Source organism: Rhamphochromis longiceps, linkage group LG14 (genome assembly GCF_057381845.1).
Source record: "Rhamphochromis longiceps isolate RC_006_pf linkage group LG14, R_longiceps_female_GT1.1, whole genome shotgun sequence".
Taxonomy (NCBI): domain Eukaryota; kingdom Metazoa; phylum Chordata; class Actinopteri; order Cichliformes; family Cichlidae; genus Rhamphochromis; species Rhamphochromis longiceps.
This window is the reverse complement of record NC_140570.1, coordinates 16,549,496-16,563,295: the sequence shown is the minus strand read 5'-3', so window position 1 is coordinate 16,563,295 and position 13,800 is coordinate 16,549,496. Positions and strand designations below refer to the sequence as shown.

Sequence of the window (13,800 nt, the reverse complement as noted above, 5' to 3'; positions counted from 1 at the left end):
AGGAACTGGGGGGGAAAGACAACTGATTAAAACATGTTAATATGGGATTAACTTTGCTGAGTCCAGCTTAGATTTATGCAGTAAATCTGTGGCTGTAAATCTGTATAAGACAAGATAAGATATACTTTACTTATCCCAAAGTGGGAATGCAGCAACTCAAGATTAGAAACAGCCTAAAAGTAGAATGAATATAAACACAAGCACAATAACATAATATACAATCTGGCAAAACAGAGATATCAAGATAAAACTACTATAAAGAAGCTAAACAGACTCATTGGCCACTTTATTAGGTACACATTTCAGCTGCTTCTTAAAGCAAATATCTGAATCATGTGATGTATATGGGTCATATGACAGCAACCCAATGCATTTAGGCATGCAAACGTGACAGGAGGCTGAAGTTTGAACTGAACGGAGAATGGGGATTTAATAGGTGATTTAAGGGACTTTGCACACGAGAGTTAACTCATATTACTCGTTACAATCAAATTATGCAGAAGAGCATCTCTGAATGTGCAGCACATCGAACCTTGAAGCAGACAGGCTACAGCAGCGGAGGGTCACACGGTCAGCTATTGACAGGAAACTGAGGCTACAGTTTGCACCTGCTCAACAAAATCAGGCAGTAGAAATGTTGCATGGTCTGATGTGAGCCAACATTCAAATAGCAGGTTCAGATATTTTCCTTTAAACCAGGGGTATTAAACATGAGGCCCAGGGACCAGATTTGGTCCAGCATTGACCTCAATCCGGCCTGCTGGATGGCGTTGGGAAAAGGAGGACATAAATGTGGGAATTTTAACTGTATTTTCACAAGTTCTACAGCTTTAATAAAAAACAGTACACCAAAGTAATTAACTAATTGATTTCTGTAACTTTATACATTTATTCTTACAATTTAAACCCATGCTGACAGATTTTTTTTAGTTTACTAAAGCAGCATTTCTTCACCATGTGAGAGAAACTGAGAAATAATGTTGAAATCACTCTTTTTTTTGTCCTATATTAGGGTCTCTCATTTATTAAATGTGTAGGTAAAATTTTTAAACTTACAGAAATCAGATAAGATGAAAGTGGGCTGTATGTGGGCCGCAATATAAAAGACTGGTTTCTTGAACATGGCAGTGAGTTCACTGAACTCAAATGATCTCCGCAGTCACCACATCTCAGTCCATATTAAATAATAATTAATAACTTCAATTAACTAAAAGGTGATTATAATAATGTAATGAAGGGGCTCATCATAAGCACCTGTTATGTCCAAAGGTTGGGAGAGCCTCATAAGAGCAATGTCATTTTTCAGGGTCTGGTTGTTGTAGCTCTCATGAGTTATAATGCGACGCACCGAGTAAGCAGGGTTAAACAGAGGGCCTAATGGGTCCGCTATCCCAGCATACTGCCCAGTCTGCAGGACTGGTGGCACTGCAAAGGTGGGGGGTGACCAGCAGAGATTTGATTAAAGCTGGATCAAACCACGGTTACTGAAGGGTGGTGAAGGTGAAGGTGGAGGACCCACCAGGTCACACACTGAGCGGCGGTGACTATCCAGTAGGGGGAGATGATGGCTCCTCCACAGCGGTGAGAGCCGGCAACCTGGAGGCTGACTTGCCAGGGCACAGCCCCAAGGGAGGCCAGCTGTCCTGCAGAAGCCCTGCTGGAGTTCACCCTGCTTCCACAATCTGAAAAAGGAGGCTGCTGTTAGAGCATTCTACAGCTACAGGCTTTCAGAGAGACAAAACTCAACAACACACTGAAAAAAACCAGTGTGATTGCAAGGAAGAGCCTTCAGCTATCCTCAACTATGGAAACAACTCCCAGATTGGATTCAGGAGACAGACAACCTCCTGCTTTTAATATTAGGCTTGAAATGTTCTTTTTGATATGCTGGATGCACTCCACTATTACATTAAATCATTAGTAATTAGCAACTTTTGGTTCTCACTATACTTTGCCTGTCTTGTCTCTCTCTGCTCTCTTCTCTTTCGCCTTATCCCCAAACTGAGCCTTGTTCTGCCAGAGGTTTCTTCCTGCTAACAGTGAGTTCTTCGTTCCCACTGTCGCTCTCACTGAGGTTTGATATTGTAGAGACCCTACACTATTAGAAAGAAACCTCAGCTAACACACCGCTTTCTGTGATCCAGCACATGGTGACAGTGGGAAGGAAAAACTCCCTTTTAACAGGAATAAACCTTTATGTGTTTGTAATTCACTTGCCAGGTGAAAGGTTGGTGGTTTGTTTCCAGGGGGTTTACCTTATAATATAAAGCACCTTGAGGTAATTGTTGTTGTGATTTGGTTCATTTCTAAGAAAGTATAAAGACATACTAGTACAGTGCAATGTCACCACCATGTTGTTAGGACATGTACTTCTAAGGATTGGAGGAAAAAAGACATTTGGAATGAGATCAGGTTAATATTATATCAATATTAGCATTTTGACACAGGTTTATCATTACCAGCTCACTCACTGTAGGGCAAGTTGTTGCAGTATGGATGCCTGAGGGTTGAAGTTAGACTTCACTAGTAAGAATCCATCATTAGCATCAGCCCTTTGCTGGCCTGATTTAAAATACGTGCCCCTGTCAAAGCACAAATTGTAAAAAAAAATTGAGCATCGCTTGAAAATCGTTCACAGAGCAGCTTTTGTTTCATCTCGGGCTGAACTAGCTGAGCATCTCACCTGCTGTATCCGATGCTCTGGCAGCTCGCTCTGCCCTTCTCCTCGGTCCAGCCATGAGAACCAACAGATTTTCAGGCTTTACTCTGAGTCGAGTAGATCTGAAGCAGGAAACTGGAGCCGTGCAGCCTCACTGAGCACAAACAGCAAACACAAGCGATGACTTGGCATTTTGTCACAAGTGGAAAGTGGGTGAAGAGGCAGCCAGTTGAGAGTGAAGCACACAAAGGACTGGCAGTTAACAAGGGAAGATAAATGCTTCAGTCTACATATTATCTCATTATCTCATCATGAGGAATATGGATGATTCCAGAAAAAACAAACCTATAAAAGCATCAAACTGTTCCGTTGTATAAACTCTGACCTTGTTTTCAAAGATTGGAAATCCAGATGAACAGAGTTAACTTTCTGGGATTCTCTCACCTTCTTTTATTGAGCGTGCATCAAGATAACAACTAATGAGGCTACCTGGGAACAGGTCAGCAGCACCATTGGGTGTAAACAGAGCGTCACGACTCTGTGAAGAAGTATGGTTTTAGAGGATTTTGGGGGGATTTCATCATCTATTGACCATAATTCAGAGACGTCTCTGTAGGGTACACAGTTGAAAGCTGGGTTTGACACCCCCAGGTGGCACTGCTTTAAAAGCAGGCATGATCCTGTGATATAAATCCCTGCAATTGATCAGTTATCCTAACAAGTGTGATCCAAGGTAAACCTCGAGTCATGCTGTTGTCTTCTCTTGGCTCCAGCTCAGTTAAGATTGGCTAAGGTGAGCTAAAAATCTGTTCTGTGGGAATTTCCATTTTTTTGGAAATCCCAGAGAAGCTTCATCTGCTGCCTAATAAACAGAACAGATGATTGCATGGGGCACTAGAGCACACAGTGTGGGTAATTTACACATATGTGAAGGTCTCATTAGGGCTTAATAATATATTCAGCTTTTAGGGCAGCATAACGCTTCCATGGAGAAGATGTCTTTTCCAGAGATGTCCTTAGTTTTGCTCATTTCTGCAAGACAATGCAAGGTGCCAGTAGTCCAGATGAAAAATGGACCCACTTGCAGTCCAGACCTGTCCCCCTTTGCAAATATTTTGTGCGCTATGAAACAAAAAATGCAACAAAAGAGGCTCCAAAATGAAATCTTGTCAGCGCGAGAATGGGAAAGCATTAAACTTCCCCCCCAAAAAGTCCACATTTCATTTGTTGTTTTCCAAATTTTCTTTTTTGGAAACCAGGTTCTTATCAGTGTGTTTCATTCAGCTTTATTGAACAAATCTAAAGGTGGAGGACAGAGAAGCTTTTTCTTCCCACCATGAAGCTGCTTACCACAGTTAGCTTCGTCCTGCCCTGCGGGACAGTCTGTAACCCCATCACACCACTGGGACTCCCACTTGCGGTTCCCATCTCCACATTTAATCCCATGAATACAGGATGAAGAAACTGGAATTCAAGACAGGAACCAGAAAAAAAAATCAGTCTTCCAATCTCACTAATGTTGACTCAGTTCACTAAATAAATCCTTCACTTACAGTAATAGGCAAGGAGGACTCCAGCCACCAGCAGCAGCAGCAGCAGCAGCAAGGAGATGACAGCAGCAACAGTGAACTTGATGCACCTGTGTTTGAAATCTGACAGAAGAGCGCTCACCGTGACTGGAAACCCACTCACACCCAGCTTCACGATTACATTTTATACACAGAACAGTTTCTAATGAGACTTTTTGTTACAAGCAGTGTCCAAATGACGTGCCTGGTATCTGTACAGTCGTGTAAAGTATTCAAACTGTATTGAAAGACACTCAAATACCTTTGTGCTTGGGGATGGAGGGACTGCTCTCAGGCGGAGGCTTCAGCGCCACATTGTGAACATACTGGGGTTGAACATCTGATTCGGCGAGCGCAGGAAGTTTCATCTTCTCATATTCACGGATGAAGTGAGGACAAGTGTCCAGATACTTTTGGCAGAGCAACAGTGTTTTTGTAAAGTTACAATACTTAAAATAAATTGAAAGCTGGTCTTCTTCTCAAGGCTGATTAAATGCAGATTAAAACTCACCGGATTGGTGGTCATTTTCTGTTTAATCATCTGTATTTTGAAAAAATTGAAATAAAATCCCCCTGTGATAACTCCAGCAGCAAGCTTTCACTCAGATAATCTCATCCACATCACTGCCAGCACCTCCGGCATCTCCTCCCAGGCTCCGCTCTGCTCATTCTCACATGGATGCGATCAAATAAAGAGTTTGTATGAAAACTGTCACGCCTACACTTCACACAGCATCAGTTTGTTTCCCTCCTGAGCACACAGCAAAGACAATGACGAGTTGGCGAGTCTAAACATGACACAGGTGTTATCTGCTTAAGTGTCAGAGCAGTGAGTGAGTACTGCAACGCCGAGTGTGCAGTGGAAAGGTACTGAAAACATGACGTATAGGCAGGTAGACACAGCGTGTTTCAGTGATGCAGTGGCTGAGCGACAAGAAAATATGGAGAGGATATTTTAAAGTGAAAATGAAATGCATTAATCAGGCCAGCATGATTTTGGATTGACTGCTTTTTTATTTATTTAATGATACAGTACTCATTTGACAAAGCAGCCTTATATTCAATGCACAGGAAAAGAACAAAAACATTTTACCTGATAATAACGAACAGACATGAAATGACGCCTGGAGAAGGCTTTAAATGGTACTTCACATTCATACAGTCACTTAGCAACATTCACATTCATCTGGGTGAAACATAAAACATGCACAGCAAACATGTCAGCCTTCCAAACACACACACACAGTTATTTGGTCTTTTTTAATAATTTTTGTGATTTGGCTTGATTCCTAATGTTGATCTGTTGAGTCAGTCTTAGTAGAGTCGTACAAAAAGGAATGAAAATTCCCACCTCTCTTTTTTTCAACCAAAATAAACTTCTTTTTTTTTGCACTTTTTCCCTGATATCACTTTTTTCCAGTCTACACCCAGGCCTGCCATCCTGGGAAAAGTCTGCTAAGGTTTTTGGGGTCCATGGCTTGCTGGATGAGCAGGTTGACCTGTCCTCCCACGCTGAGCACCGTTCCCTCTTCCACTCCCTTGAGCTTCTCCTGCAGCCGCAGCAGCACCCGCTCCGCCACCTTGTTGAAGCTCTGACTGTCACTGCTGGAAAGAATATGAGGGGAAGAGCCTGAACACACACACAAAACCTCGCCAGCTCCGATTCTGACACTTCTCTCCTTGATTACCTGGATTTACGGCTGTTGTCTATGTCATCTCCCCCCATAGTGGAGCTTAGCGTTGCGTTGAGCTCCTGCTGCTCGTCATGCTGCAGGTAAAAAGCTTTCAGGGGTTCATGGTCCAGTCAAACAAAGGGTCATACAGCAGCACCTATTTAAAATGCACAAAGACACAGAAACTTACAAAAGCACTCCTTAATATGAAGTTATGGAATAAAACATAATATTTAGAGCATGATTTTACCTCCACAATAGTCAACAGAGCTTCTTGAGAACTTCTCATCACCTCCATCGTCTTCTCACAGCATCTGAAAGGGAAAGCAGGGTTCAGATTATTTATAGTGCTAAATGTTTAAAATGTCTAAATAGCAACAGATTTCCCAACATGAATCTTAATCTGTGGTCTGAGAAAAGATTAATGAGGAAGTTTGTTTAATGACACAATGTAATATGCTATTTCAAATTATAAAACTTTATTAATCGTGAAGGAAACTCATCAATCAATGGTGATTAGCTACTCATACAATAAAAGGATCAGATCATTTTTTTATTATGTCCTGTAAAACCTCAGAATTGACAGGGGGTCGATTTTTACTGCAAGCCACTTTGCAACCCACCTCCACTTCAGTTTATATTTTCATGTCTGATTCAAATTTGTCATGTTGCCTGCCGTGCTCTGTCACAGAGTCTTTACTTCCAGTTTTCCATGTATGAGTATAAAAGGGCCTGAAGGTCCCAGACCACTGCTGACAAATAAGAGCAACATCTGAGCATAATCGTGAGCTAACCTCCTGAAAACTCCTTCCACTCCAGTGATGCCCATACCGTCCACAATGTCTCTGGAGAGTCTGAAGGGGACAGTCTCAGGGGTGGGGAGGATCTTGCCTTGCTCAAAGGCCACACCTTTAAAACATCAACAACAAAAACACACACAGTGAAGAAAAAGGGGCATCCACACTGGAGGAAAAAAAAAACATTTTCTGAAACAAAGAGTGACCTTCTTGGTGTAAGAATACCTAAATCGATGTGCACCAGTTCTGCAGTCTGTTCGTCGATCAGTATGTTCTGGATGTGTCTGTCACCCAGACCCACGATGTAGCCGACTGTGGACACAAAACAGAAAACAGAAGGTTTGTTTTTACAATTACTGGATCGTCGTTTGGAGATAATATGAAATCTCGTTGCTGCAAATGTATATTTTTTAATTCTGTGTCATGACTGATAAATGTTTTCTTTCAACTCTGGACTTCAACTGAGAACAAAATGTTGACACGCTGAGGTGAAAGGTGGTGTTTTATGTACAAAGCAAACCGGGATCCATCAATCACCTTAATAATAATCAACACCAACACTTTAGTTTCAAGTCACATCAATTATATGTCGCCCTTCAGTTTGTGGCATCTTGTATTTACAGTACATAATGAGCTTTACTCTGTGAGACGGTGTACCTATAGAGGAGGTGGCCACACTGCGAGTGTAAGCCAGCCGCTTCTCCATCCACACGGCGGGATCCAGGAACCGTTCCATGCAGAAATACCTAAAGACCGGCCTGAACTTCGTGCACACCTCATTGTAGGCCTGCAGCTTCTCGTCGAATGCAAGTCTCTGAGCGTCCTGCAGTGACAGCCCAACAAAAACTACAGCTGTGAGTTCTGAACCCATAGCAAGCATGTGTTGCCATGTTGCAAGTGTTTTCCTGTCAGCACTGCCATACCATCATCTTCCTCCGGCAGGCTAGGCTGGCCCAATCTTGGGGTCGGAAGCGTTTGTGAGCTCCTTTATTGGGCTCCACCAGAAACTCCCCGATGGGCACCGTCCCAGAGCACCACTCTAACACGCCACTGCGCTGTGAGAAAGGCACCACCTGGAATCAAGTATATGACAAATTTCTTTTAAGCAACAAAGGGAAAAAGAGATGAAAGCAAATGTGAAGCAGTGCCACAGATGTGCGTCTATCGGGGAACCTTGTATCGTCTGATGTTGAGCTTCCTCTTGCGTGTGTCTGTATTGCGCTGCAGCAGCATGGAGCACATGCCGAAGACCTGCTGCATCACTGCGTCCTGTCGCAGGTCGTCCTGACCCTGTTTGCATTAAAACACTAAAATCACTCACAGGTGACTTGACCAAAATCATCACAACGATCCTTTATTTTAGTGCAGTTCAGTGTATTTGTACAGCCCAGTATCACGTGTGAGGGCTCAAACTGCTTCACAGCCATAGAAACAAAACAAGAACAGACAGACTGAGTTCTGTAGGACACTGGCGTTCAATGCACATATTAAACAAATACACTCAACAAAAATATAAACGCAACACCTTTGTTACTACTCCCATTCCCCATGGGATGGACGTAGAGACCTAAAATTCATTCCAGATACACAATATAACCATCCCTCCCAAACAGTGGTCACAAATCAGTCCAAATGTGTGGTAGTCGGCACATCTGCCATATTGAGATAATCCATCCCACCTCACAGGTGTGCCACATGAGGATGCTGATCTGACATCATGAGTAGTGCACAGGTGTACCTCAGACTGCCCACAACAAAAGACCACCCTCTCTGCTGTGGTAAGTACAATAAAGCAGGAATGCTAGCGTTAGCAGCGATGCTAAGGCTAGTAACAGTCTAACAGTAGCCTTATATAAGTACTTAAATAAATACTTCAGTTAATTAGTTTGAATTATAAAATGGCTGCTGTATCAGCTGGTGTGCTATATTACTCTATAATTACCCTGCTGACTATAAGTTCAGTGTATCATGTCGTGTGGGCTTTGTTTTTTTGTTAGTCTGATAACACTGTACAGACAACTAAAATGTTATTTCTTGTCTTACACTTTCAGGAACTTGACTCACATCTGTGCTTTGCCTGGTAGGTGTGCACATACTGTTAGAGAAGCACACCAAAATGTAAAAAAAGGAGTCTGACTAATATAAGCTTTAAAGTGATGGGTTCAAACTTTGTGCTAGACCTTTTAAACACATTTTTATAATAAATACACATAAGTTCAGCTTAACAATTGGGCTAAAATATTTTTTTCGTACATTTTTGCACATTACATGTGATTAGTTAACAATTCACTCAATCATATTTGTATTTAAAAATATTATTGCTGAATTTAATTAAATATTTATTCTTTTAAAAAGTGCCCAATTATGGAACTTTTTGCACGTGGCAGCCGACGGCAGTATAGCTTGAATATTTGTTTTGTCCTTTTTCAGTAGTCACAATTAGTTCATACAATTACCATGTTATATCATTTTAATGAAATTATTATTTTTTCTTGTTTTTTGTTCACAGTGTGCAGAAGAAGAACAAGGACCAGATCTCCAGTCTTCTCTCTCACATCCCAACCCCCCAACCCCTCTATCCTCTGTCCTGCTCCACCTGTTGTCTCTGCCTTCTTTCCATCTGTATTTCACTCTGTGGTTTGTGAAAAATTTTGCCAAACCAAGAATCTTATTGCGGTTTGAATTAAAGCCGTGTCTCTCCTGCTCTGTCTGTTCTCTCTGCTAAATTTTCTCTCTACCTGTTTTTCACTCTAGGCTTGCTGCTGAAAAATGCCAAGCCATTAAAGCAATAAAGAGTGCATATATTGCCTCTACCTGAGAACAAACTGAACAAACAAAGAAAACTGTAATTCACGATTAGATTGTGATTTCCCAGCCGTGTCTCTCCTGCTCTGTCTGTTCTCTCTTGTAAAATTTCTCTCTACTTGTTTTTCATTCTGGGCTTGCTGCTAAGTTGTGCCAAGCCAATACAGAGAGTGCATAATAACAAATTGCCAAACAAACAAAGACATCTGTTTCTGAGAAATAAAAACTGAAATATAAAGACAAAGAAAACATCTGCTGTGTGCCACTCTTATTATTTTAATACATTTTCTAAAGACTGACAGAAACACTTAAAGGTGTGCAAAAATGCCAAAAAAGCAGAAAAAGTCACAAGCTGCAAAACAACGCTGGAAGAAGTTCCATGAGTTTCACAGTGTACCAATATTTGAACAAGCTGAGTGTGATTTTCCTCAGAGCTCTGCAGAAGACTTTGTGTCTGCAAAGACCAATGCTGATGGTGTCAAACAGGCAGGTCAACATGTTCCTGCACATGTACAACAGGTATCCTATGCAGATGCTGTAAAGATTGGATTGCAGCATGAATTTAATGATCATCAGGTAAACCATAGAGACCAACCTGAGGTGTCAAGTGCCCCACAGGTGGGTTATGCTGATATTGTAAAAAGAGGCTGTCACAGTGATGTGGCAGGACCATCTCATGCAGAAAGAGTGAACTTTGAAAACCAGCCCTCTGTTACACATATCTGTGCATCTCACAGCCAGGCTCATCCCAAATATGGAGACTCCAGAAACAAGCAGTGCACATGTAACTCACTCACATTTCTTGCTTTCCTTCATGAGAATGATAACATGACTACAGCTGACCTTAATCTGGTCTTGGATAAAGGTGATGTGATGTACAAAGAGGCCAAGAAAAGATTTCCTAAAAATATTCATTTGGCTACCGATGAGCTGCCAGACAAAGTTGATGCTCGCAGGTCTATGTATCATGTCAACATGACACAGCCTTCCCGGTATGGGACATTTGAAGAACTTCCAGAGGAGGCAGTAGATACCTTTCTCAGCTTAGAAGCAGGACTGAGCTGCCTGTTGTCAGATGTGCAGTATGCCTTACTGATTATGAGTGGATTGTGTATCGCAGTGTTCAGATCCACATCGGGCAAATATGGTTTCTTTGATCCACACTCCAGAACAGCCAGTGGTCTTCCTCTAGCACTATGGTCACGTGATCGTGGTACGGCTGTGATGGTGAAATTCACACTCCTCAGTGACATGATTAAGAGACTCCAGGATTCTTATGAAATGATGGAGATATCACCTTCTTGTACCTATGAACTGAAGCCTGTGCAGTTCTACAGTATGAGCACAGTCAACCTGAGTGATACTATCACAGACACAGTGTGCAGACCAACAGCTGCCACTGCTGTGGCACATACTCACTCTGATACAACTGTTGATGAAGCAAAGTCCTCCTCTCCAAGGAGAAACACAACCACTGATCTTACTGAGATCTCTCCAATGTCTGTTTGTACACCACTGGAGAAACAACCAGAAGTCCGTATGACTCAGTTCACATCACACGAAGCTCCTCAAAATGAATTTACTTTTATAACTACCAAAGAACTATCGAGTGACTTTAATTTCCTTCCATCAAATGATGTTTTTTCCTGTCAGTCAAGGACTGCAATAAAAAAATGGTGCTAACTGTGATCTTTCTGATACAGTTATACAAAAAAATCTATAAACTGACAAAAGTTAATAAACAGCAAAGGCGCAAAATGAAAAGAAGATTAATGGCATCAGACAAACCAAGAAATCAGAGAAAAGAAAACCAAAAAAGGAAAGAACGACAAAAGTACGCTTCAAATAAAGATTACAAAGAAGAGAAGAAATCTTCTACAAGCGAGGCATATAAAAACAATCCTGAAGTTAGACAGAAACATCAACAATATATTAAAAGACGTTACTGTGAGAATGCTGAATTTAGACAAAAACAAAAAAACTATATCACTAAAAGGTATCAAGAGAACCCAGAATTCAGAGAGAGACAGAGATCTCGAGTGACTCAGCGTTATGCACGTGATAACGCATTCAGAGTAAGACACAGACAGCTAATGAAACAACTAATGCGAGACAGGTATCAAAGTAATCTTGCATTCAGGATTATGCACAACATGAGATGTGCCATGAAAATAAAAAGGAAATACAGATGGGTGAACAGACAAACCCAAGAGAGTGACAACAGTTTGATCAACGAGGCCATATCTGTGTTCAAATCACAAATCAAAGTTGGACCATCATACCCATGTACTGTCTGTTTCAAGGCTTCATTTCCAAACCAAGTGCGACCCTGCACAAGGTCAAATTATGTAAAACACCCATATGTTGTTGCAACATGTTTGACAGGAAGGTTTGTTCATGTTTGTGATGAAAACTGCAGAAATGAGCAGTGCAATGTTCCCGATGAGAGAAAGAGAGAGTGGATTTGTCACACCTGCCGCAATCATCTTAAAAATGGATCCATGCCAGCACTTGCTGTTGCCAATAAACTGGATCTTGCTGATATTCCACCTGAACTGTCTGATCTCAACATACTGGAGAGACATCTCATAGCCAAGTGCATACCATTTGCCAAGATCATTCCTCTTCCCAAAGGCAGACAAAGAGCAATTAGAGGAAATGTGGTCTGTGTCCCATCAGAGGTGCAGGAAACTGTTGAAGCATTGCCTCGATTGAGAATTAATTCTCAGGTGATAAGAGTAAAACTGAAGAGACGCTTGTCTTACAAAGGTCATCAGCTGTTTCAGACTGTAAGCTGGTCTAAACTTGTGCAAGCACTGCATAAACTCAAGAAGATTCATCCACAGTATAAGGATGTGAGCATCAGAGATGATGCTGAGCTGTGTGATCCAACTCTTCCTGATGAAGATGATGAGGATGATGAAAACATGAATGAGGACGATTATGATGAGGCTGATTTAATGGAAATTGACAGCTGTGAGAAAAATGCACTGAGTGAAGCACAAAATATAAATGAACAGGACATTGACATGTTACCCTGTGATTGTGAACAATCACATGAGCAGGTGAGAGATGATTCAGAGCAAGCAGATGGACTGACTAATGGTGGTTTTGCACTCGAGTCCTATTTGCAGCCCCCTGATGTGGCTGAGGAGATATTATGTTTCAGTGAAGGAATCTACTCTGTTGTTCCTGCAGAGAGAAACAATCCAATAAGTTTTTTCAAAACACCTAAACTGGAGGCCATGGCCTTCCCTGTGCAGTTTCCTACAGGCCAAAACACACTTGATGAAAGAAGGCTGATCAAAGTATCCTCCAGTGGGTATTTCAAATCAAGACTTTTCTGCATTGATGATCGCTTTGCCAAAGACACAAACTATTTGTTCTTTGCACAGTTTGTGACTGAAATACACTTGGCTACTTCCAGCATGACAATACAGTTAAGAAAGGCAAAGCCTCTGACCAGAGATGGGAGAAAAATAACCTCAGGCATGTTACAAGATAAACATGAGGTGGAGAAACTGGTGCGAAATAAAGATGCAGTGAGATTCATGCAGCCTCTGAGAGGAACCCCAGCCTATTGGGAGAAAACCACAAGAGATCTTTTTGCCATGATCAGACAGTTGGGAACTCTCACGTTCTTTTGCACATTTTCAGCTGCTGAAATGCGCTGGCCTGAAGTGATTGAGGCAATAACAAGGCAGCAAGGTGAACAAGTCAATTTTGAAGGACTCGACTGGTCAGCAAAGTGTGACATCCTGAGAAGCAATCCTGTCACAACAATGCGCATGTTTGACAAGAGAGTTGAAGCATTATTCAGAGATTTACTCTTATCTCCCGCAGAGCCACTTGGCAAAGTCATTGACTACTTTTACAGAGTTGAGTTTCAGCACAGAGGAAGCCCACACATACACTGCCTCCTGTGGGTAGAAGGTGCTCCTGTGTTTGAGGAGGATGATGATCAAACTGTTGTTGATTTTATAAACAAATACATCACAGCTCAGCTGCCTGATCCACATAAGCAACCTGAACTGTACAAGAAAGTAACAGAAGTGCAAAAACACAGTAAGAACCACACAAAGACGTGCTTTAGGAGTTTAAGCTCCGGGTGCCGTTTTGGTTTTCCCAAACCACCCTGCAATGAGACAATGATCACAAGACCCAGTGAGGATGATGCACTGGAAGTAGAAACAGCAAAGAACAAGCTCAGACCACTGAACCAGCTGCTGAATGAACCTGAAACTGCTTCCATGAGTTTAGAGCAGCTCTTGGCAAGATGCAACTTGACACATGCAGAA

At 41.8% G+C, this 13,800-nt stretch overlaps 2 protein-coding genes and 1 long non-coding RNA gene across 6 annotated transcripts in view; all 3 read right to left on the bottom strand.

Annotated features, from left to right (window-relative positions):
• Positions 1–1,315: 1,315 nt before the first annotated feature.
• On the bottom strand, positions 1,316–4,823 carry LOC146653844 (transmembrane protease serine 2-like). The gene is made up of 7 exons (XM_085380231.1): positions 4,739–4,823; positions 4,490–4,637; positions 4,213–4,311; positions 4,010–4,123; positions 2,684–2,813; positions 2,472–2,582; positions 1,316–1,682 (listed from the first exon to the last, which is right to left on the bottom strand). Exons 1-5 carry the CDS (start codon positions 4,766–4,768, stop codon positions 2,755–2,757), a joined length of 450 nt encoding a protein of 149 aa, XP_085236357.1. The 5' UTR covers positions 4,769–4,823; the 3' UTR covers positions 1,316–1,682; positions 2,472–2,582; positions 2,684–2,754.
• A 398-nt stretch (positions 4,824–5,221) lies between these two features.
• Positions 5,222–13,800, bottom strand: part of LOC146653840 (uncharacterized) — a 161,967-nt gene continuing 153,388 nt past the window's right edge. The window contains exon 2 of the long non-coding RNA XR_014907283.1: positions 5,222–5,413. This is a non-coding gene — a long non-coding RNA (uncharacterized LOC146653840). The remainder of the gene's footprint in view (positions 5,414–13,800) is intronic.
• Positions 5,605–13,800, bottom strand: part of LOC146653842 (serine-protein kinase ATM-like) — a 140,419-nt gene continuing 132,223 nt past the window's right edge. For 3 of the 4 annotated variants that reach the window (XM_085380674.1, XM_085380672.1, XM_085380675.1), the window contains exons 2-9: positions 7,871–7,987; positions 7,621–7,770; positions 7,355–7,520; positions 6,923–7,009; positions 6,695–6,809; positions 6,151–6,214; positions 5,916–6,057; positions 5,605–5,832 (exon numbers count right to left, since the gene is read on the bottom strand). In XM_085380674.1, the coding sequence (XP_085236800.1) occupies positions 6,013–6,057; positions 6,151–6,214; positions 6,695–6,809; positions 6,923–7,009; positions 7,355–7,520; positions 7,621–7,770; positions 7,871–7,987 (744 nt within the window). In that variant the 3' untranslated portion in view covers positions 5,605–5,832; positions 5,916–6,012. The remainder of the gene's footprint in view (positions 5,833–5,915; positions 6,058–6,150; positions 6,215–6,694; positions 6,810–6,922; positions 7,010–7,354; positions 7,521–7,620; positions 7,771–7,870; positions 7,988–13,800) is intronic. The other variant, XM_085380673.1, reaches the window with a different exon arrangement.

Coding starts and splice junctions, on each gene's coding strand:
- LOC146653844 (XM_085380231.1), bottom strand. CDS start 4,768: ATGATTAAACAGAAAATGACCACCAATCCG. Junction 4,638..4,738: donor AGAAAATGACCACCAATCCG/GTGAGTTTTAAT, acceptor CTCTGCCAAAAG/TATCTGGACACTTGTCCTCA. Junction 4,312..4,489: donor CTCCATCCCCAAGCACAAAG/GTATTTGAGTGT, acceptor CTCTTCTGTCAG/ATTTCAAACACAGGTGCATC.